We start from the raw sequence: 25,387 nt of genomic DNA on the forward strand, positions 1-25,387 counted from the left end.
ATTTTAAATGAAGCTTCTTAAACATTTTAAAAACCTTGTTTACTTTACATATGACAATAGTTTAGTCAGAGAGAGACCATCTAAAAATGTTAAAATGCATTACTGGCACGCGAAACCTTACATTAGAGTGAATAAATGAAGACTCGGCACACCGCTTCTGAAAGGTTGCTGACCCCTGATGTAGCCACTTAGTTCTAATACAGGTTCTTTGAAAACCTTAGAGAAGAATTTCAGCCACAGTTAATGCAAATGACACCATCATGTGGTAGATAAGTGGAACTGCACAAGAAATCTGGTTCCTGCTGCCTTCTACAGGGCGAGCACGACTTCTGCTGCTAAGAATGTCTTGCTGTACAATCCTTTTATTTATAGACTTTTTTTTAAGAATTTCAGTATGATTTTTAAATCTAAATTTGCTTCAATGATGATAGTTCTGCTTAAAAGTAAGTGTAGTTTCTATCCCTTGCTTCCTTCCTTTCCCCATGCCTGCATTGCTTTCCTCTGAGTAGGTCCAAGGAAATGGTATGTACTAACTGCAATGTTTCGTTCTGCTGCACAAAATACATGTTCTGAGTTTGACAAAAAGAGAAAAGGAGAAATAACAGCTATCCTGAAATAGGCAGAATTTTAGAACTGCATAAAAGTGAAAGAACATCTTTCAGTGATGTTCCAGATAAACATTTATATCATTTTACTTAGTGACTTTTGTATCTCTGAAAATTTTCTGCAAATCTAGGCAGAGTGGTTATTTTTCACCTTACAAAACATCAGATTTTGTGAAAGGGAAGGTTGGAGGCAAGATGGCCCATACTGTTTCCAAGTAAATGGCTATCTTTGTGCCTTCGAGCTTGTCTACACATTAAAGCTAGTCCAGAGTGACTGACTATTCCTGATTTATTCTGGACTAACTTTCACATGTTCACAAGAGGGCTTGTGAAATGAGCAGTGTTACCCAAACAACTCCCCAAGCCACCCAATTATAGCTTTGGGACTATATAGCAGAATGTAGGGGAGGAAAGAAAAAGATCAGCAGCACTGAAGTGGGCAAGCCATCTCATGAGAGTCAGCACCCAGTAAGCTGGATCCTGTCATGCACCATTGATGCTTATGGCCTCTATGCTGCTCAGAACCAGTCACTGGAGTGATCAGCAGTATAGAATGATCTCCCTCAGGAAAAACAGCATTAAACCTCCTGAGCTGGGCCCCAGCCAGTTGCAAATAGGTAACCGAATACTAAGTCAGCCCTGTTCACACAGTATTGAAGCCTAACTGAAGATGTTCCCTTCTCTAAGGACCTGCTTAGGGACAGGTACTTCTGTAAATTAAACATTTCGTTACAGTTTGATTTATCTTGCAGAGGCTTTTAGCAGAAGCATCAGGTACTTTAAAAAAAAAAAATTTCAGGGCGGATACTTCACAATTCCCCTAGTACATCTTAATCCCCCATGCTTCTGCTGCTACATTGTTAATTATCCCACAACTATTTCCAGTAAAATGCAGCTTCATGCAAATTTAACACCCATAACAAAGTATGAGAGGAAAAGTGTTCTAGTTTAAATGAGGAAACAGATTCCCGAGACCTCAATTGCAGCTACCTGGGATTTGTCACAGGCTAGAAATGGTTGTATTCCTTGTTAAAATATTGGTAGCACAGCCACACAAGGAATTTTGGTGAAAATGAATCCTTAGAAATTCTTCCCCAGATGGTGGTGTAACACAAAGTTTTAACCTTTTTTTTTTTAAAAGTACTTCATCAAACTTGGTTCTATTAATGACCTGCTGGATGCCGTGGCATGCATAGGAGCTAAGCTATCCCTCTGATCACCAAAACCCCCTACAATTCATTAAGATTTCTGATGTTATTTCTCCTTTTTCTGAGTCTAATGCATGCCCCAAAGGTGTGTGTTGTGCAATGGTTTAAGGGGGCAGGTAATGTGTGTCATTTGATGTAACGGTTTTTGTCTTTTACCTTCCTTTTTAGAACACAGCTCTAGATAAGGAAATTCAGATTTTCTGCAACAAGCGCTCTCAGGACTCTAGTAGAGCTGGTATGCAGAAAACTTCTGTGATTATTGCTGCAGCTGAAGAGCCTCATGTGGCTGGGTCCAAGAACCTCTCCCCTGCTTCTTCTGAGCCAATCAAATCCCCCACACAGCCTGTCTCGGCATGTCATGACAATGCTGGGGAACAGCTCGCTCTATAGAAGTGATTTAAACCAAAGCCCACTTCTAGGCCAGTAGACCCCTTCAACTTAAGGAACATCCATCACAGCTGTGGTTTTTCAGTTTGCTTCCACTCTCTTGTGGTAAGCCCCAGGCAGACTGTCAATAGGTGGATGGGTGAAGTGTGTGCTGTAGCTTTGAGTGCTCTTCCAGCCTTTGCCTTCTGAATCTTTAGATTTGTTTTTATCATTGGAGTTGGTTTAATGAAATGCATTTCTCACACCCTAGGAATCTGAATAGCTTAAACTAACACACAGATGAACAGTTATGAGGCCTCACTTGTGCACAAACAGACTCTCTAAGTCAACAGAACTTGTTCGCAGAAAAGGGGTATGCCCCCACAAAAAGCTGTATTTGTCTCCTGTCCCAGTGAGTTGAGTTTAGCTGAGCTGAAGAGGCAAGTTTCCATGAAAAACTGCAATGGATTAACTGTACAATATTGAAAGACAAGCTTCTCAAAGGAAAAGGACCCCTTCTCTAATACCAGACTTCAAGATAGTGTTTAGATAATATGAACTTCAAGTGACTTTGGATGTAATAACAGGAACTCTGGGCATTTATTGGGCCGAAGACTGCAGTCAAGGAAGCCTTTTCATTCTAGCTATTGTGTATCCTCCCCCCACCACTACAGTATGTATTAGAAACAATAAAACTTCTTTGAATGGAAAGCTTGCTGCATGTTACATAAGCTAGGATGGAGCAGTTCTAGGGCAAGCTGACTAATAGAAGAACTACCACTAGCTACCATAAATAGCTGCCAATATTTTATTACCATCCCCCTCTTCATCTAGTGTAGGAACTGAAAACCATAATGGGGGAGGCACGGATCTGTAATCAAGGATGGAAGGTGTTTTATCTTTATCATACTGCTGCATTCAATAGTGTATTTCCTCTGCTTTGTCCTAGTTCATTTTCTTTGTTAGCTTTTACTTTCTACTAGAATTGTAACAGACCTGCAATAATAAACTTTCTTTATGAAAAGACTATTGAGTCATTTATTCCTGTGAGAACTCAATTTCCGGACAAGGCTGAGCGGATCAGTAAGGAACAACTGTCCCTCTTGAGACACTTATTCTGAGCTAACGAGAGAACAACTCAAACCATTCATAAAAGAACAATTGACTCAAGATGTGCTGGTTTCTTTTGGAGCCCATCACCTATCCAGTCCTCCGTTTTCAAAGATAACTTGAGTTTAGGACACAGCCTATTGCTGGAAAGGACTGGTGTAATTTGGTCTCAGAAAAAGTGTTGGCTGGTTAAGATGTAGAGCAAACGCTAAGACCGTGTCTATAGTTCATTAAAACGTAGTTCTGTTAAACTTGGTTTTGGAGTCAGTTTTGTTACTGGGATAAGTTGGCTTCGCCTGGACTCTGTGTTATACCCTCATTTTAAAAAAAGACCTAGATTAAAGTACTGCTACGAACACAGTTTGACCCCATCCACACCATTGTATTACACAAAAAGTATACTAAGATAACATCTCAGCCTCAGAAACTAGTCAAACACCATGAAGACAGTGATGTTTAGTATACATCTTGTAAATTTTACATTTAACATGTCTTAGGTAAGGCCTAGAGGAAGAAGTGTGATTTTTAGATGAGCTGGCTATAATGCAATGTAGGGTGTCTCTAGCATAGGGGGCAGTATGCTGAAAGTGACAGATGAGTAGGACAAAGTGAATGAATTGGGTGATTGTGCAGAGTGAAGGAGGGAAAGAGGAAGAACCAATAAAGGGCTAGACAGTTGGAGTAGCAATCAAGGAGTGCAGGGAGACCCAAAGAAGTTGAAAAGTGGTAAGGACCTAGCTGATTATTTTAGGTCACAGGTGGGTTCTGAAGGTAGCAACAGTATTGAAGTAGCAGAAGTTGTCTTCATAAAAAATGACATTATGGTTTTTACCCCTTATCAGCAATAGTGATGGTTGAGCTTGAGTGGTTAGTGAAACATCCAGAAACCAATGTCAGGGAGGCATATGGAAAGGTAAATTGGTCTGTCATCATTGTAGTGGCAGCCATGCAACTAAATGGTATTGCCAAGGACAGAGTCCTGAGAGAGACTGATGGAAAGAGGAAGCATGAAAGTAGTTGGAAAGAGAGACAACGACAAGAGAAGAAAATAATCTGTTTTGAAGATGGTGGTTGTAGTGAGGATTGAGACTAACAGCTGGTGCCAGGTTAAAACTGGTAGCTTTTGAAGTGTTGGCAAGGGCAATAAAGAGATGATGTTCCTAAAGGATGCAAATGGAAACACCAAAAATCAGAAGGGAATGAGGAAAATTGAAAGACAAACATACCATGAGAAAGCATAGCTCTGAGGCAAACTCTCCCCCTAAACACTTATTTCTACAATGAAATCATAGAGGAAAACAATATCAGTGGCAGGAAAAAGTATAAAATTTCATAGAACAAACGTGCATGCTGTATTGGTCGCAGGATATGAGAGAGACAAGGTGGCTGAGGTAATATCTTTTTTGGACCAGCTGCTGTTGGTGAGAGAGAGAAGTTTTCAAGCTTACACAGAACTATTCTTCAGGCCTGTACCATCTCTCTCCTATAGAACAAACCTGGCCTACATACTGATTTGTCCTCTAAAAAAGGTATTGCATTTATCAGCAGATGCCTGTTGATAAATTAGGAATTACATTTCCTAATTTATCAACTGTGGGTGGTTGTTAGAACGGATAGTTATTTGCCTGCTTTTAAATGGTACTTGAATAGGAATGCTAATTCTTCTGTAGCCTGATCTATAGATTAGAGTACTTAAGAATTCCCAGTTGTCACTCAGGTGTAACAGGTTCTTGTCCCAAGATCAGGCCCAATATTTTAAAATTATTGTGGAGTTGGGAACCCTGATGTGCATAGTTGCAACGCTCACACTACGGGAACTATATTTACAATAGTTTATCTTACTGGGCTAGAGTGTTTGTGACTGATAGACAGAAATAATACAAAATGTACATTTGAAAATCAATATACTCATCACTTGCGGAACAACCTGAAATATTAGCTATTATCTTCCTCATCACTAGTGACCAGCATTCTGGCACCGCCCAAGGGCTACCTCCCTCTCTCCTCCTTCACACAGGCTGGGATACAACTTTTATATTTTGCTTATATATATATATATGCCTAGTGCATATTCAGTAGGGGTTTCTTATTTGAATTTCCTCCTCCTACTAAGATGGGGGTGTCCTCCTTCTATAGGTTAATATATTAATGATTTCAACCTATTATCATATAGGTCAATTAGTTGCCATGGTACTCTTGTGCTTAGACATCTGAGAGTGTTCTAACCAAAAGCTGGTGTTAGCTCGTGTTCCTGCAGTTGGCTGGTGTCATTATGCACAGAAATCTCCCTTATACACACTATTTTCAGTTCTCCAAAACTTAGGGCTGACGGTTGGCCATTTATCTGTGCCAAAGTCGATAAGCCTCAAGCCTTATGCTAACTGCTGAAATGAATACCTCACAGGATACAGGTCTGTAGGTTCCTTACATTATTGCTGAATAAAATAAATGCTAAAACTAGCTAGCTCTATGGACTACAATGCTTCATCCTTCGAACTTGAACAGGTGCATATATATCCTATAAGTACCTATCTGGGGACAAAAGCACTCATTTCTAGATGTAATATCTCTCCCCCTCCAAAGCTAAACAGTCATAGCCAAATTCTCAGCTCGTGTAAGTCATCATTACTCTACCTCCAGTTGAAACCACAATGATTTACACTTGCTGAGGATCTGGCTCCCATTCTTTAATATGAATTAAATTAGTTACTGTTAATATAGCATTAAGATACAAGATGATTTATCTACCAGTCACCATTGACTCATGCCTATCAGTATCTAGTAAGTATTTCAATAGCCTAGTAAAAACACTTTGACTATCTTAAATGTAGATATACACTTTTCCATTTCACTGAACTACTGATGAACAGAAAATGGGAAAGACCAATTGCTGAAGTTAGGTATTCAAAATTAACAGATGTTTAGAACAGCTTATCCCTTTGCACCTTCCCTAGTGTTATAAATTATGCATTAGAAAATTAACTTACCAATTTTTTTATTCCTGTTCCTCATTTAGATTCAGATGATACAAGGCAGCGACTGCTGTCAGCCCCTGTTGGTTTCATGCTATTCACTGGATGTACACTTGAGATTGGAGGAAACTCAGCAGCTAGCATGATTATGCTGTTTCTAGAGATAAAAGCCAAGCTGACATATTTGCAGAACATTCTACAGCAAGTGTTCTACATTGTTTGGTGACTAAAGTGTATCCTCATGGTGAGGCCATTGTGAAGCTCCCAGACATTTCTGAATTAATTATAAAATAATACATTCATTAAAATCATTAGAGAGGTAGCACTGGGGGAAACTTCTTCTCTGTACTAAGTTGCTATCAAAGACTAATTGTGATTTTACTGTGGTGCTTTGGAGAATAAACTGAGCTTACATATAGCCTTGGAATTTACTTCTCTTGACCTCTGGGAACTCAAAACAGTTGCAGAGTTCTGAAGTTAATACAAACTCATTGTAGAAGAAGTGAGATGAGCAAATTGCATCAGACATTTTTTTCTACTTGTGCTCCTTTCAATGTGAATACAGGTCATGTTTGGGGCCTGACTGAGTGCTGTCCACAGTGCAAATACTTAAAGGGGGGAGAAAAAAAACTGTCTCAGAATTTAGACAAACCAACCACTTGTTTATATCAGAGTGAGAAAACTCTGTTCCCTTCTGTTAATCAGCAGACATTAGCTACTCCTATGCGCTGACATAAAACAAATAGGAAAGCCAATAGAACAAGAGCCTTGCTGGCTTGTGTTACATAAGAATGATGGGGGAAGTCATTGTTTGTGACATGGAGAAGCTGAAAGAGGAAGACCTCTCTCCAAAGGTCCCAGCTGCACAGGGTCTGTGCTCTTGACTATAAGATGGGGGGAGGAGGGGTTCTGCCTGCCTAACTCTAAAGGAGTTTGGAGTATTAAGGGCAGCAGTAGGCCCCCTGCTTTGTGGTCACATGCTGCACCAGAACTTAATCACCACCCTTGAAACCTTCCCATCAGGTCCTTCTTGGCTATTGTGAGTGAAAACCTTCTCTACAGAATCTGTGCTCTATCATCTGGTTCCACTTTGCATCTTTTTTGCTGGCCCCTGCCTGTTAGAGCCAGTCTTTTATTATTTTGGTAACCATGTGGCTCTTTGGCACATGACTGCTGAGGAGCACCAAAGGGGCAGCACTGTCCAGGCTTTGGTTACCTTGGACTCTGCGCCCCAGACCTTCTGTTTAGCACCTCTTGGTGCTTTGGTGCCCTGAGCGCTTCATAAGATGCATGTCTCAGGGATGCTTCCATTATAGACCTAAGGAAGGCAGCCACACAGTTCTTGCTCCATGCATTTACAAAGCACTGTGGCTTTGATTTTGCCTCTAGAAAGGAATCTTACTTCCAGTTCTGCAGAAGTGGTTTTCAACAGGGATGCACAAGCTTCTTCAACCACCTGGCAATTTTTTTTTATATGTCCAGAAATGTGGAAATTTTAGGTGCTACTCACCTGTTCAGACCTGGGAGGTTTTACCACACACTTATATTCAAATAAAACCACACAAAAAACATTTTTGTTGGCTTTGCTCTGAGGCAGTTATGGTTTCAGTTAGTTGCTCATTTTATTTTGCAACATCCTTCAAGCAGGGTACTCTTCAGAAGTAAAATTCCTGCACAGATTGTACCTTCAGAGAAGAGGATTTGCTTTCCTGAAATTCTCTATCTCTGAGCTCTTCTAGGATTCTCACTCATTCACACACACACCCTCCTTCTTTCAGAGTTCAGAAAAAACCTCTTGTGATTGTGGTTATATTTACATGTTCATTGCTCTACCTATTGAGGTACTAATGAGAGGTGACTTGCCAGTAACTGTTGGGTAGTCACAATTGTGGAATATGGCGCCCTGGCATCAAGCTGTGGATCTGCCTTGAAAAGTTGTGTCCGAGGGAAAGAGCAGGAGCAGTCCATCTCTGCAGCCGCAGAGCTTGATATATGGAAGAGGGAAAGGTGGGCAGCAGTGTAAATGCATAGAGGCAACTCTCAAAGAACAACGGTTGCTAGTAAGTAACCTCTCTTCTTCGAGGACCTCTGTGCATCATACTTGTGGGAGATTAGCAAGCAGTGCCCCACTAGGAGGATGGTGGATGAGGAGTTCTTAGCCAAATATGAATAGCAGCACCACTCTCCCAAACTAGGCTAAATGGAGCACAATAATAAATTCAATGAGTAATGTTTGGTGAAAGCATGCACCAAACTTCAAGATGCTACTTTCATATCTCCACCAGGGGAACCTGCCTTATGGTATGTCTACACTACGGAATTAGGTCAAATTTATAGAAGTCGTTTTTTTAGAAATCGGTTTTATATATTCAAGTGTGTGTGTCCCCACAGAAAATGCTCTTAAGTGCATTAAGTGCATTAACTCGGTGGAGTGCTTCCACAGTACCGAGGCTAGAGTAGACTTCCAGAGCGTTGCACTCCCTCCCTCCCTCCCTCCGTGAAAGCAAGGGCAGACAATCATTTTGCGCCTTTTTTGCTGAGTTACCTGTGCAGATGCCATACCACGGCAAGCATGGAGCCCTCTCAGGTAACCATCACCCTATGTCTCCAGGGTGCTGGCAGATGCGGTACTGCATTGCTACACAGTAGCAGGAACCCATTGCCTTGTGGCAGCAGATGGTGCAATACGACTGGTAGCCGTCATCGTCATGTCCGAGGTGCTCCTGGCCACGTCGGCCAGGAGCGCCTGGGCAGACATGGGCACAGGGACTAAATTTGGAGTGACTTGACCAGGTCATTCTCTTCAGTCCTGCAGTCAGTCCTATTGAACTGTCTTATGGTGAGCAGGCAGGCGATACGGATTGCTAGCAGTCCTATTGCATCATCTTCTGCCGGGCAGCCATGTGATGTGGATGGCATGCAGTCCTGCACTGTCTGCTGCCAGCCAAAGATGTAAAAGATAGATGGAGTGGATCAAAACAAGAAATAGACCAGATTTGTTTTGTACTCATTTGCTTCCCCCCCCCCACATCTGGGGGACTCATTCCTCTAGGTCACACTGCAGTCACTCACAGAGAAGGTGCAGCGAGATAAATCTAGCCACGTATCAATCAGAGGCCAGACTAACCTCCTTGTTCCAATAAGAACAATAACTTAGGTGCACCATTTCTTATTGGAACCCTCCGTGAAGTCCTACCTGAAATACTCCTTGATGTAAAGCCACCCCCTTTGTTGATTTTAGCTCCCTGAAGCCAACCCTGTAAGCCGTGTCGTCAGTCGCCCCTCCCTCCGTCAGAGCAACGGCAAACAATCGTTCCGCGCCTTTTTTCTGTGCGGACGCCACACCAAGGCAAGCATGGAGGCCGCTCAGATCACTTTGGCAATTAGGAGCACATTAAACACCACACGCATTATCCAGCAGTATATGCAGCACCAGAACATGGCAAAGCGATACCGGGCGAGGAGGCAACATCAGCACGGTCACGTGAGTGATCAGGACATGGACACAGATTTCTCTGAAAGCATGGGCCCTGCCAATGCATGCATCATGATGCTAATGGGGCAGGTTCATGCTGTGGAATGCCGATTCTGGGCTCGGGAAACAAGCACAGACTGGTGGGACCGCATAGTGTTGCAGCTCTGGGACGATTCCCAGTGGCTGCGAAACTTTCGCATGCGTAAGGGCACTTTCATGGAACTTTGTGACTTGCTTTCCCCTGCCCTGAAGCGCATGAATACCAAGATGAGAGCAGCCCTCACAGTTGAGAAGCGAGTGGTGATAGCCCTGTGGAAGCTTGCAACACCAGACAGCTACCGGTCAGTTGGGAATCAATTTGGAGTGGGCAAATCTACTGTTGGGACTGCTGTGATGCAAGTAGCCCACGCAATCAAAGATCTGCTGATATCAAGGGTAGTGACCCTGGGAAATGTGCAGGTCATAGTGGATGGCTTTGCTGCAATGGGATTCCCTAACTGTGGTGGGGCCATAGACGGAACCCATATCCCTATCTTGGCACCGGAGCACCAAGCCGCCGAGTACATAAACCGCAAGGGGTACTTTTCAATAGTGCTGCAAGCTCTGGTGGATCACAAGGGACATTTCATCAACATCAACGTGGGATGGCCGGGAAAGGTACATGACGCTTGCATCTTCAGGAACTCTGGTCTGTTTCAAAAGCTGCAGGAAGGGACTTTATTCCCAGACCAGAAAATTGAAATGCCTATAGTTATCCTTGGGGACCCAGCCTACCCCTTAATGCCATGGCTCATGAAGCCTGGCAGCCTGGACAGTAGTCAGGAGCTGTTCAACTACAGGCTGAGCAAGTGCAGAATGGTGGTAGAATGTGCATTTGGATGTTTAAAGGCGCGCTGGCGCAGTTTACTGTCTCGCTTAGACCTCAGCGAAACCAATATTCCCACTGTTGTTACTGCTTGCTGTGTGCTCCACAATATCTGTGAGAGTAAGGGGGAGACGTTTATGGTGGGGTGGGAGGTTGAGGCAAATCGCCTGGCTGCTGGTTACGCGCAGCCAGACACCAGGGCGGTTAGAAGAGCACAGGGGGGCGCGGTACTCATCAGAAAAACTTTGAAAACCAGTTTCATGACTGGGCAGGCTATGGTGTGAAAGTTCTCTTTGTTTCTCCTTGATGAAACCCCCCGCCCCTTGGTTCACTCTACTTCTCTGTAAGCTAACCACCCTCCTCTCCTCCCTTCGATCACCGCTTGCAGAGGCAATAAAGTCATTGTTGCTTCACATTCATGCATTCTTTATTCATTCATCACACAAATAGGGGGATGACTACCAAGGTAGCCCAGGAGGGGTGGTGGAGGAAGGAAGGAAAATGCCACACAGCACTTTAAAAGTTTACAACTTTAAAATTTATTCAATGTCAGCCACCTTTTTTTTGGGCAATCCTCTGTGGCGGAGTGGCTGGTTGGCCGGTGGGCCCCCCCCCCACCGCGTTCTTGGGCGTCTGGGTGTGGAGGCTATGGAACTTGGGGAGGAGGGCGGTTGGTTACACAGGGGCTGTAGTGGCAGTCTGTGCTCCAGCTGCCTTTGCTGCAGCTCAACCATACACTGGAGCATACTGGTTTGGTCCTCCAGCAGCCTCAGCATTGAATCCTGCCTCCTGTCATCACGCTGCCGCCACGTTTGAGCTTCAGCCCTCTCTTCAGCCCGCCACCTCTCCTCCCGGTCATTTTATGCTTTCCTGCACCCTGACATTATTTGCCTCCACGCATTCGTCTGTGCTCTGTCAGTGTGGGAGGACAGCATGAGCTTGGAGAACATTTCATCTCGAGTGCGTTTTTTTTTCTTTCTAATCTTCACTAGTCTCTGGGAAGGAGAAGATCCTGTGATCATTGAAACACATGCAGCTGGTGGAGAAAAAAAAAGGGACAGTGGTATTTAAAAAGACACATTTTATAAAACAGTGGCTACAGTCTTTCAGGGTAAACCTTGCTGTTAACATTACATACATAGCACATGTGCTTTCGTTACAAGGTCGCATTTTGCCTCCCCCCACCGTGTGACTAACCTCTCAACCCTCCCCACTCCCCGTGGCTAACAGCGGGGAACATTTCTGTTCAGCCACAGGCAAACAGCCCAGCAGGAATGGGCTCCTCTGAGTGTCCCCTGAAGAAAAGCACCCTATTTCAACCAGGTGACCATGAATGATACCTCACTCTCCTGAGGATAACACACAGAGATAAAGAACGGATGTTGTTTGAACGCCAGCAAACATACACTGCACTGCTTTGTTGTACAATGATTCCCAAGTACGTGTTACTGGCCTGGAGTGGTAAAGTGTCCTACCATGAAGGATGCAATAAGGCTGCCCTCCCCAGAAACCTTTTGCAAAGGCTTTGGGAGTACATCCAGGAGAGCCGCGAATGCCAGGGCAAAGTAATCCTTTCACATGCTTGCTTTTAAACCATGTATAGTATTTTAAAAGGTACACTCATCAGAGGTTCCTTCTCCGCCTGCCAGGTCCAGGAGGCAGCTTTGGGTAGGTTCGGGGGGTACTGGCTCCAGGTCCAGGGTGAGAAACAGTTCCTGGCTGTCGGGAAAAGCGGTTTCTCCGCTTGCTTGCTGTGAGCTATCTACAACTTCATCATAATCATCATCTTCTTCATCCCCAAAACCTGCTTCCATGTTGCCTCCATCTCCATTGAAGGAGTCAAACAACACGGCTGGGGTAGTGGTGGCTGAACCTCCTAAAATGGCATGCAGCTCATCATAGAAGCAGCATGTTTGGGGCTCTGACCCGGAGCGGCCATTTGCCTCTCTGGTTTTCTGGTAGGCTCATTAAGTTTCATGCGGCACTGCTTCAGGTCCCTGTTATGGCCTCTGTCCTTCATGCCCTGGGAGATTTTCACAAAGGTTTTGGCATTTCGAAAACTGGAACAGAGTTCTGATGGCACGGATTCCTCTCCCCATACAGCGATCAGATCCCGTACCTCCCGTTCAGTCCATGCTGGAGCTCTTTTGCGATTCTGGGACTCCATCACGGTCACCTCTGCTGATGAGCTCTGCATGGTCACCTGCAGATTGCCAGGCTGGCCAAACAGGAAATGAGATTCAAAAGTTTGCGGTTCTTTTCCTGTCTACCTGGCCAGTGCATCTGAGTTGAGAGTGCTGTCCAGAGCGGTCACAATGGAGCACACTGGGATAGCTCCCGGAGGCCAATACTGTCGAATTGTGTCCACAGTACCCCAAATTTGAGCCGGCAAGGCCGATTTAAGCGCTAATCCACTTGTCGGGGTGGAGTAAGGAAATCGATTTTAAGAGCCCTTTAAGTCGAAATAAAGGGCTTCATTGTGTGGACGGGTGCAGGTTTACATCGATTTAACGCTGCTAAATTCGACCTAAAGTCCTAGGGTAGACCAGGGCTTAGGCATACTGCTGAAACTTCAGAGGTTCTCATAGGATGAGTCTTTAAACCAGGAGGTAGTGATTTCCTAGCTAAAATGTAACATTGTTCTACGCATTTCCTAATCCTGTAAGAGAGTTTGCTTTGTAGTAGGTTCTTCCTGGCATATCTCCCCATGTGCTACAAACAACATACTGGATTTTCTAAAGGGCTTGTTTTCATGCAGGTAAAAAACAGAGCACCTTCTTTACCTCTAAGGTACAGAGATGAGTTTCCCTGGGCATGAATGCAGTTAAGGGAAGGTTAGAGAGGGAAATACAGATGGGTCCTAGTGCCAGTCGTGCTCCCCTTCTGTGTGCTGGGAGCCGTCCTGTTTTCTGTGCCACAGTGAGTGCCACCAGTGGGACTGGGTAAGGGGGGGGAATGAGGGAAGGGGAGTGAGGGAAGAGGCAGTGGGGAAGGAAGGGGGTGGAATGCGGGAGTGAGGGGAGAGGGATGGAAAAGAAAAGGGGATAGGGGAATTGCAGGTGGAAGGAGGGAGAGCGGGAGCCCAGCATGTGGCATCACCTTGGCAGCAGCTGGGGCTCCCACATTAAGCAGGCCCATCAAACCTCCACACCCAGAGCCCACTTATCCCCAAGCAGCTGCACCCAGACCCCCCCACCAAGCCCCATCTCCCCAAACCCAACCCCCCCAACCACCTTCACCTGGATCCCCTGCAAAGTCTCATTGCCCCTGCACCGGGAACCTCCCAACAAGTCCCTGTGCATCCAGATCTTCCCACAGAGCCACCCGCACCCAGATTGCCCCACACAGAAACCTCTGGATCCCCCCACTCTAAACCCCTCTACACTTGGATCCTGCTGGGCTGAGCCTGCCCACCCACCCCTGGTGCACCTGGCACAGAGGAGCAGGGCCCCGAGGTATTTCTGGGGCAGGCCTGGCCCAGCCCTTGCACTGTGTCAGGGTCAGGTGCAGCCTCACTGCGAACATCCTGTACTGGGGGAGGTGGGTGCTTCAGGGTGATCTTCCACCTCATTGCAGCCAGTGGCCTGTGCTCCCCACTGCCATGCTGGAGCCACATTTATTTATTGACAGATACAATTTGCACAATTTTAAAATAGCGTGCACATAATTTCAAAATTTTTGGTGTGGAATTCCCTCAGGAGTAACACAGGCTCACAGCATGGGTCTTGCCCAGAAACAGAAGGCTTTGACAGGGGCATCTATCTTTGATATGATTGACAGGCAGGAGGTGCATCTCTTGAAACCCTTACAAGGTTTGGGCCCTAATATGATCCAAGTGAGGGTTCAAAGGCCTTTGGGACACAGCCAGGTTATGTATGCTAAGATCTCTTCTAACTCTCTACACTATTTACAAGAAAATAATAAGCTAAACTATGGAAGGTGTAGCCTGAAGACATGAAAGTGAGTTCCATTTGTTCTTTGTGGTGGTACAGAAGGAATGGAAGCAATTGTGGGGATGCAGTCCTTTATACAGAGTAGGGTGATAATGTCACTCTCATTCACCCCCAAAAGATATAGCTTTTAAAGACATTTACGCAGCCCAATGCCAAGGGGGCTTTAAGAACCAAGGTGGCATGCAATGACCAGTGCGGTAGGGTGGTGCTTCTACCCACAATTGTTTCTATTCTTAATTAAAAAATCTGTTGGAACATGGGGAGTTTTACTTGAGACAAAGGAGTGAGAATCCTGTAAGATATTATCTTCAGAAAAAGCAGACCAATGCAAATAATTCCCCCTTTCTTTTCAAGAGTTTTAGTTGGTATTATGAACGAGAAAAGAGTAAGCACACTGGTTTACACACCATTTAGAAAGGTCACAGACTGTTTTTCACATAGCCCTATCCCTTTAGCAATCAGAACTACTACTTCGCCTTCAGACTTCTGCTCTCATAGGCTGCATGTGATCTGCAGGATGTGATCAGAACTTTGCTGAATAAAGCCTTAATTTTCTTCCTCTCGCACCTTTTGCATAACAAATGGTCTCTGTGTATATAATGTCTTCTGCAGTTTCCACAGTATGCATCCGATGAAGTGAGCTGTAGCTCACGAAAGCTTATGCTCAAATAAATTGGTTAGTCTCTAAGGTGCCACAAGTACTCCTTTTCTTTTTGCGAATACAGACTAACACGGCTGTTACTCTGAAACCCCAGAAGGTATGTTTCACAATAGGTGGGGTGTGCAAGTCTAATTCAACTTGGAAAAGTTGGTCTTGAAGTGAACTATGCCCTCACGGCACTCAACCCTGCAAGGCACTGAGCCTACTGCCCTGACCTAGCCAAGCACTTAAGCACATGCTCAACTTTAAACACTTGAGTAGTCTGTTAACTGTTTTGCTGGATGAGACCAGAAAGCTCAGCACCTTGCAGAACTGTGCCCAGGATAAACAGCACACACATTCCTAATGGGGAGAAGAGGGAAAACAGAAAATCCAGAAGAAAATGGTAAATAACCTAACCTAAAACTTGTTCCCTTAGGCAGACAGAAAATAACAGAAAACAACCAGATCCCAAAAGCATCTGTTCTTTTTATATTCCTGTGCAATGCTGTATTACTGCCAGAGAAAACCATGTTGGAAAGTTTTTAATCTGCTGTGCTACCTGGAATGCTATCATCAATTAAACCTGTATTTTCATATGCTGCACATTTTATAAGATGTAAAAACTTCTTTGTAGTCCATGGGCATCAATTCTTGTGGAGAACGCTAAGTACATGCTGGTATCTGGATAAACTCCTTTTACAAAAAAAATTTATTACTAAATTTCCCCCATAAATGTATATTTATTATAAGGCTTATTAGTGTCATTAAAATCTCTCTCTAAAATTTACACACATTTATACTAATAAGTCTCATCTAAAAATAAACTGCTTACAAGAGAGCATTTGTTCTTTTTGGACCAGCTTTTCAATTTCGTATATTCTACCCCTTGCTTTTCCCACAGGAGTAGCTGTACTTCTTAAATTACAGAGCCTTAGGCCACGTGCAGTTAAATTTCAATCAACATAAACAAAAATCAAGAACAATCTCCTATAGTTTTTGATCCAGGGCTTTTACAGATCAGTCGTAGATTTTGACATATAAACAAACAATGATTTGGACCTTCAACTATATCAGTTTCCCAAGTACATACTAAATTAGGTCCACCCAAAAATAAACTATTTGGCATTCCATACTAACACCATTACTACACAGGAATTGATGAGGGTATTCAGTTCAGGACTTACAAGATTTCCAACATGCCAAACCTGTGGAAAAAAAACACAGAAATTGGGCTTGTTTTTTGGCTTACTTGGCTTGTGAGTTGCTTGTTTGCTCCATCTGGATATTCACCATTTCTATCTCATTCTAAAACAATATGTCTAAATACAGAAATTGATAGGAGGTATGTCCCAGCCAAAATCACAATGAACTATGTTCCTTTCTGTACACCTGGTTTTGGAATAACTCAATTTACTTTTTCTGCTAAAAGAAAGAAAAATTGATTACCAGTCTGCTGACACGAGCTGGTGCTTGGAAAAATAGCCCGCTTTGTGCACGGATGTAGAAGAAATGGAGCAGCCTCTCTTTGTTTGTTTGCTGGAAACCCTCAGCTTGAGCTGCGCTGAGAACACTACACCCCACAGCAGGAAGGAATCTCCAGAATGTTTCCAAATAAAATACCAACCTGAACACTTTTAGAATTAGAATGTGGAACTCAACAATCATACCAATTTCCTATTGAGAAGAGCTCTAAGGATTTCCATGCTACTAAGACAACTTCAAGTTCCCTTTTCAAAGTAAGCCATAGCTGCTTTTAGTGGAACATAAAAATCACTGGTTCTTAACATTTTTATTTATTTATTACAATAGCACTGATGGGCCCCAAGCAGGTTAGGGATCTATTGTGCTGGGTGCTATGCAGATTTAATAAAAGTCCCTTCCCCAAAGAGACTGCAATCTTAGGTTAAGACAGAGCACTACGGGTCGGTGAGGCAGACAAACTGGAGGAATGCCAGGGATGCGGGACAGGATAACTGTAATACAAACATATTTTCCATAGACTAGCTGAATGCACAATTTGTAGACAGAGGGGTTCTTTTAATTATATAATGTAATAGTTGCTGACTGCTCAGGAAAGGCTCTCAGATTGACATTACGTTCATTTACCTTTGAATAGAGTACACTGCTGCAGTTCTCAGATTTCAGCATTCCTTATAAAAACATAATGGCTACTCACATACTGTAACATTCAGGCCATGGGCTTATAAGAAACATAACTGATATGAAGCCGCTGAAGATGAGTAATCTACAATAAACTGAAATCTCTAACTTATTTCTAATCATTCTCAGTGTTACTGGCCTTACTTTCATCAAAAGTTCATATAAGACATTGATTGGGGTAAGTCAGAGATCACATCCATTTCTATGAGAAAATATGTTAATATGAAATTACCAGAGTTTGAGAGAGTCTGTGAACCATGCTTGACCTTTCTGAATTTAAAAGTTGACCTCTTGGCAAAAATGGAAACTCACTTTCCACCTTGTAGCAGCTCCCTTCTCCCTCAGCAGCGTTCTGGAAAAAAAAATAATACAGCTCAAAATTGTTTAATTGTAATTTAATCTCTGGCACCAGTTTACTAAATTGTGTCTAATCAAGAGGGCTAGCACAGACTTTGCATTGGTTACACTAATGGATAAATAGTATTTGGGAATTTAACTCTCTGTTTGCACACAATATCATACTGGAGGTTAAAGAAGTGTGTGTTAACAACAACCTGTGTTAAGCAGGATTAATTCAACCAAGCATAAAACTTTCTCCCCTAGCCCCCACCCCCAAGTGAAAGCATTTGATTTGGCCACACAATACAGTGCCTGAGAATTAAATATGTAGTCTGGTACCCCCACAACTTTGACACAGCCTCCTCTGCCAGCTGGCAGAAAGGATGTTCAAGCCCACCAGAGGCAACAGGGAAGGTGTCTAGAACTGATGTAACACAGCTACAACACTGCAGATCTAGAATTAAAGTGTGTCTGTGGAAGCAGTTAGGAGAACAGTGGGTGGAGATTTCTTCTTACATAGGTGGGGTGTGACAAACCTCAAAGCTTGTGCTCAAAGCAGGGCTGTAATAAAGGGAGACATCCTGATTCCCCAGGAGGCTCCATGTTACCACCACAGACCACCCAGTGTACATGCAGCAGCTTGGACTCCACCCCAAAGAGCACTGGAACATGAGCAATAAATATCATATGAATGTTCCAGTTGGGGAAGGACTCTCCTGACCAACAAGGCCCTAGCAGCTACAGGTCTGACAGTGTTGTCTGAGATAGCTTAGGTGTTGGGACAGAATCCCAGCATGGTATCCCAATGTAAGGGCTCCTACTGCACCAATGCCTATTGCCTATGCTGAAACCCACCAACCATTTTAAAATAAAGGCTGAAATCTCTACCATTTCAAGTGCCCATGAAATAGTTTAAGAGCCATACCTTCTTGTCAACTGTTGGTAATGGGCCATCCTGATCATCACTACAAAAGGTTTTTTTCTCCTGCTGATAATAGCTCACCTTAATTGATCACTCTCGTTAGAGTATGTATGGCAACACCCATTTTTTCATGTTCTCTGTGTATATCTATATCTTCCTACTGTATTTTCCACTGTATGCATCCGATGAAGTGGGTTTTTGCCCATGAAAGCTTATGCTCAAATAAATTTGTTAGTCTCTAAGGTGCCACAAGTACTCCTTGTTCTTTTTATTATTTCAGTGAGTAATTTTTAGTGTTACTGAATTCAGTTCTAAATTAACTAAGAAAACTAAAGTAGAAAGTTTTAAATTCTGTATTTTGCACCTGGATAATATGATAGATGATGGAGATTCATCAGACCCTCACTGCAGACATTAGTAACCAACTCATTACACAGCACTTATATATTCATTACGAACATATACAGAGAATATTCCTCCTTAGAAAAACTTCAAGTTCATATCTATGTCTGCTTAAAATCTATTTATAAAGAGATATGAATTTTGCAAATAGCAAAAGTTTGTAAAGTACATTATTTTTATACAACCTCATTCTCAATTCAAGGCATTTTATTAGTGGGTGACTGTTCCGCACTTCATCAGGTGGAGATAATGACTACCACATTTCATTAACCAGATTTTCCATTCTGTTACACCTTAGTGTGTAACTCCACTGACATCAATATAGATATACTGTACCAGCATAAAAATGGTATAACACAATGGAAAATCAGGCCATTATTGTCTCAAAACCCTGTGTTTGCTTTGTATTTGCAAATGCATTGGGTGATGGTGGCTGTTTTCTCTTTTGTATGTACATATGGAAAACACAGCAGCCCAATGCACTGCATTGAAGGTCTCAATTACAAATGCCATTTTATTTAATTTCTTCACTCAAACTGAGTTTTCTCATTCAAATCTTTGCTTAAAGAGAAAAATGGGAACTGCTCCAGTAGGCAGCTAGATAAATTGATACAGATATGGAATGTAAGTTTTAACTCATGTAGATCACAACATACAAACAATTATTTATGCAATACAGACTTACAAAACAATACAGTTCTTTTCACAAATATTTTCACAGAATTCTGCACAGCAATTTTGTAGAAAAGTAGAATTATGCAACACCAAAATAACTTATTGTTCCTTAGTATAAATTATTTTTCATTTCCTAAGGGAGGAGATAATTTATTAACATGATTGGACAAGATTGGATTGGATTTGGTGATAGCAGAAACTGAACAGTTTTGTTGCCATACACAGCACAAGATATGGAATCTGCTATATAACTATGGTGGTTAGTCCTCTGAAGAAAAAAACTAAAAAATGGGAAAGAAGTTTGCAAGTCTAGAGCTTCTGCAAAGATGTAGAGGCTGTGAACATTTGAATGCCTGCCTCTTAGTGCTTTCATAATCAAGCAGCAGAAGTGTGCTTCGGTTAAAAATTAAAAAGAAATATTGTGTAGGTTGCTAGTTTGAGGACGTGTCCAAACTCCCCAAGTTGAAGTTTTGATTTTGAGGAACAATGCACATTTTGGTGTGCTCTGAAGAAGATATCAGGTAAAAACTAGTAGGATTCACATTTGATGTAACACAGACTCTGTTGATGATTTCTCCCTCTTAACTGCACAACAAAAACATATAACTAAAAAAAGAATTAATTGTCTAGGTCTAGAAACATGCTTGAATAGTAATATTGATGGAAACAATTCCTTGTCATGTTTAAAATTACATTTATCATAATTTAAATATCATTATTGATTCCCAGAAACTTCAGTGCTGAAGAAGTACAATCATTTGGAAAAGTACATCAAGACAAAGTGTAGCACAAATTAAAATCCCCAGTATTATAACCCACTTTCAATTTGTTAAAATCATATATTCCTCAAGGTTATAGATAAAGCTTTAGATGGGAAATGTATTTCTTCATAATATAGCTAGAATAAGAGATTTAACCATCTTTATCTTAAGTTTCTTTCCATACATGAATCAAAATAGACTTCTCAAAATGACTAAAAATATAGATTTTTAACTACAGAACGCAGCAGCCATTTTTCTGCTTCTTTGCCCTTTGCCCCCAAAAAATCATGCAAGGTCTACAAAAATAGCAATTAAGTTTAAAAAATAGTTTGCTTCTTCGAGCAAATTTAAGTTACATTCAGATGTAATACAGCTATTTATACAGAACAATGCTGCGGCATGATACTGAATAGAGGCTTCCTATGTTCAGTTTCATTCTGACAGCAGCTGCCCATGTCAGTGCTAGTTCTCGTCTGCTGCAACATCAGTATCTGGTTTGATATTCATGATGCCATCGGTTGAAATCATTGTAGAAAAGCACTATGCTCCCAGAAGCCATGCCAGTCATTATACACCTATGAAAAGCACAAAATTCAGTTAAAAGGTTAGCCACTTTACATTCAAACACAGCTGACTTACCTTTCTTGGACAGACTTCTTCCACCAGATCTAGCACCACCTCTGTAAATCAAATGTCTAAGGATACGTCTACATTTGTGCTTCCCAGCTCATGTAGACATACTCGCACTAGCTCTCATCAAACGAGCATGTGACGTAGCTGTGCTAGCATGGGCAGCAGAGAACAGTGACATGGGTTAGCTGCCCTGAGCATCAATCCATGGGTTTGCACTTGGGCTGGCTAGCCCCTGCCACCAGTGGCTGATTAATGATTCTGCCGCCCCTAGGCCCTGAAATAATTGCCGCCCCCATATGAACTTGTTTTTAGTTATTTTACAAATTCGTGCCGTCATTGGTGGTTTCAATACACGCTATGATTGGTAGAATCGCGGCATCCATAGATGCTGACTCTGTGGGTGCTCTGGGGCTGGAGCACCCATGGAGAAAAATTGGTGGGTACAGAGCACCCACTGGCAGCTCCCTGCCCCGCCCCAGCTCACCTCCGCTCTGACTCCGCCTCCTCCCCTGAGCGTGCCGCTGGGTCCTGCTTTTCCCCGCTCCCTGCCAGCGCTTGTGTGCAAAACAGCTTCGCACGGCTGGGAGGGAGGAGGGAATGCCACATGCTCAGGGGAGGAGGCAGGGATTTGGGGAAGGGGACCAACAGGGGCAGGGAGGGGGTGAGTTGGGGCGGGGACTTTAGGGAAGGGGTGGGAATGGGGGCGGGAAAGGGGTGGAGTTGGGGTCGGGCTGGGGGCCCACAAGCACTCCCCAGCGCTAAGGGAAGTTGGCGCCTCTGGCTGCTCTTATAAATTTGCTGCCCCTGCAAATTTGTCGCCCTAGGTGATAATACACCGCTGACTGCCACCACTCCCCACTGCCTGTGCTACTTCTGCTACGCTACTGTTTTTAGTGCAGTAGCTCCATGAGAGTTAGCATACGTCTGCACGAGCTAGAGCTCATATCCCTAGCTCGTAGCATAGATATTGCCAAAGAATGCCACCCACTCAAACATTAAGAACCTGATGCGATTCCTATTGAAGTTAATGGAAAGACTCCCATTGACTTCAACGGGCTTTGGATTAGGTCTTAAAATTTCCACAGCAATCATGCAGTGTATTTAAAGCATTTTATTTCCTATATGATTTTACTCTACTGTATCTGATCTGAACTGAATCAGACTTCAGGGAAAGAGTGACTAATACCATTTTGAAGAATGTATTACTTACCTTCCTTTCCAGATTGAAGTAATATGGGGGAAAAGAATAATTAAGGTCTAAATTTTTAATGTAGGGGTGTACAATTCTAACACTTATGGTCTCATTTCCAAAGGTGCTTAACACTCAACTCCAGCAGGAGACAACTGGAGCTGCAGGTGCTTAGCACCAGTGAAAATCAAGTCCCATAGGCTCTAATTTTGGGACCCTAATAACTGAGGGACTCAGATTAGTGGGCACATTTGAAATTGTAGGGCAAGTTGTTTTGCTACTGGTCTAACACATAGAATTATGGATCAGAGGGGGATCAAGCTCAAAGAAATTGTCCTGGCACATCTGGGCACCAAAAGGGGCTCAAGACTTAGATAACAAGAACAATTAACCTTGTATAAAACCAGGGTCACCACACACAGACCACTTCTGATTTTGTTTTCATAATGGCTTTAACTCTGCTGGTGAGAGTGCTAATGAAATAGCAAAATGGAGGGGATCCCGGATGTGCAGATTTCAATTCTTCCTTCCCGAGTTCAAGAGGGATTTAGCACAGGATCTTCATCAAAGAACCAGATGTGCATACAGAATTGCAACATCTCTATTGTTTATACATATGTGCAGCTTCATTTCATGGGCATGTAAACAACCAGAGTGCTGGTATTTGGTATTTAGCACTAAGTAGGAGTATTATTCATGCCATCCACCACAGAGATATTCTGTATTTCCACATCTTTACTGTGAGGGAGCTGACTGTTGGAGACATTTTAGCTCTATTTGAACAGCTATGATCCCACTTGAGATTTGAGAGCAATCATGGCTGCTGAAGTGACATCTTGGCTTGTAATGTATCAGGAGTTGTTATGACAGTCATGTTTATTGTCTCATTTTGTGACATTACTCTTAGAGCTGGTTGGAAACCAGACTCTCTGTTCAATGAGAAATTCTTGCATTTTGTAGGAAAAAAATTGTTCTGATTTGTTATGAAAAGCCAAAATTTCTAATTTGAGACAGTCAAAACATTTTGTCTGTGTCAAAACATTTTGATAGTGGTGTTTCAATTAATTTCATTTAGATGTTTACATTATATTAAATATACTATAAATGTATACATAATATTAAATCAAATATATAATACTAAAACTAAATTTGATTATAATATAAAAGTCAAAACAAAATGAATCACAATGACACTAAAGAAATGAGATATTTCAACCTTTTCCTGTTTAAAATCTTCATCAAAATCAACACGTCCATCCTACGTTTCAATTGTGATTAAACTGCATTTTTGATGAAAGACTGTTGTTAAAAATTGTGATCAGCTCTAATTATAGTTATTAACACACTATTTCATCATATACCGAAGTGATCCAACAGGTACATCAGAAAGCCATGCGAGTAGGGCCTCAAAGGTAGAATTTGGCTCCAGCGAAAAATGACGGTACCAGTCATTTTAATATCTAGAAAGCTGTCATTTTCCAGAGTGATTGCTTATGAGAAAATGTACAAGGATGAAGAGGACATGATTCAAGGAGACTGAAGGTTTGCAGAAGTTGAGATGGGCAGGGTTTCAAATTGGTAAGAAGTAGTGGGTTAAAATCTTGATTAAAATCCATAGTCGTCACTGTTTTTGTTTTAAAGAGTATTCGATGTAACATTTTGAAATGTGGATTGTGTTAAGATCGACATAATGAACATATGACAGGAATCTATCTATCTATCTAAAAACACAAAGAGGATGCCTAAATTTTCGCTCTTGCATCCATATTTAGGCAATTCTATAAGCTGTCTGATTCTTAAAGGCATTGAAGGATTTCATATTTCATTTTTAATGATTACCATTACTATAAAAGACTCTACTTCCTGTTTAATCAAGATTTAAAATTGAGCTTTACCTTTGGTTTGTGAGGTTCCTAGTGAATGGTTGACTAGCTACAGGATATGGCCGGCCTCTGCCTGTCTTTGGCACGCTTGAGATTTCAGTCCAATTTTGTGTAACAGCTAAAAACACTTAGTCTAATTTCTTTATTCCCCACTTGGATGCTCATTTGTTTAGAAAAATTTTGTTTGTCCCAGTGGGAGACTAAGAGGACCTGCCTCATTTCATGAACGCTCAGTTTAACAGTCGTCTCTTTCTTTAATCTCCAACATCCCAGACAAGCCGAAGATATTTTGCCCTAATTTGGCTGAGTGTTGGATGAGCACAAATTTTCTAATTCTCTGCTGGTGAAAATGTGTAAAACTCTATTGACAATAATGGAGTAGAGGCATTTACATCAGCAGAGAATTTGGCCCCTTATTGTTAATAATTTATTTATTATTATTATTAGGGTAGCACCTAGAGGGCTGAGCCAGGATCTGGCCCTACTGTGTTAGGCACATAGTAGGAGAGAGTTCCTGCTCCAAAGATTATTAATGACAAATACAATTATATATAGGAGTCAAAATAGTCAAAGGTGACCAAGTGACTTAGGGCCTGAGGGTATGTCTACACTACACGTGTTATAGCTACACTGCTGTACTATTGACACAGAGACAGAAGGGGTTTTTCCTGTTACTGTAGTAAATCCAGCCCCTTGAGAAATGGTAGCTAGATCAATGAAAGAATGCTTCCATCAACCTACCTTCATCTACAGTGGAGGCTGGGTCAACCTAACTATGTTACACAGGGTGTGAAATTTTTCATAGCCTGTTGCAATGTACCTAGGTCAACCTGTGTTTTAGGTGTAGTCAGGGCAGAGTCCCATTTTAAAAGTGCCTAGGATCCGAAATGACTTTTGATAAGATTTAGTGACTTAGATGCTTTTGTAATGTTATCAGGGATAAACAAAAGTCTAGGTAGTAGTCTGTGAGCTAAAGACAAGCTGGATACAACTATAAACACCCAAGTTATAAACCGGAGAGAGCTATGTGCCAAAAATGAATAAAGACCTTTAACCATAGTGGAGTTGGTAGGTGTAATATAGGCAGTAGTAAATATGTTTACTGTTTTATCCTTTGTAAGAGAAAACAAAATGTAAAAGATTGATGGGAATCTGAGTGAGTGTCTACTTTCTTTTTGTTAATGGCTTTGAAGACCTATAGTTAGGAATATTTTTTTCCTCTGAGG

The 25,387-nt window shown here is 42.2% G+C and overlaps 2 protein-coding genes across 6 annotated transcripts in view; one reads left to right on the top strand and one right to left on the bottom strand.

Annotated features, from left to right (window-relative positions):
• DCLK2 (doublecortin like kinase 2) overlaps nt 1-3,203 on the top strand; it is a 146,666-nt gene extending 143,463 nt beyond the window's left edge. For both annotated transcript variants that reach the window (XM_073341326.2, XM_073341327.2), the window contains one exon: nt 1,982-3,203. In XM_073341326.2, coding sequence (XP_073197427.1) covers nt 1,982-2,203 — 222 coding nt within the window. In that variant the 3' untranslated portion in view covers nt 2,204-3,203. The remainder of the gene's footprint in view (nt 1-1,981) is intronic.
• Nucleotides 3,204-17,737: 14,534 nt separating this feature from the next.
• The window catches only part of LRBA (LPS responsive beige-like anchor protein), a 558,089-nt gene continuing 550,439 nt past the window's right edge, over nt 17,738-25,387 (bottom strand). For all 4 annotated transcript variants that reach the window (XM_073341330.2, XM_073341331.2, XM_073341329.2 and 1 more), the window contains one exon: nt 17,738-21,031. In XM_073341330.2, coding sequence (XP_073197431.2) covers nt 20,941-21,031 — 91 coding nt within the window. In that variant the 3' untranslated portion in view covers nt 17,738-20,940. The remainder of the gene's footprint in view (nt 21,032-25,387) is intronic.

This window comes from Lepidochelys kempii, chromosome 4 (assembly GCF_965140285.1).
Source record: "Lepidochelys kempii isolate rLepKem1 chromosome 4, rLepKem1.hap1, whole genome shotgun sequence".
NCBI lineage: Eukaryota > Metazoa > Chordata > Testudines > Cheloniidae > Lepidochelys > Lepidochelys kempii.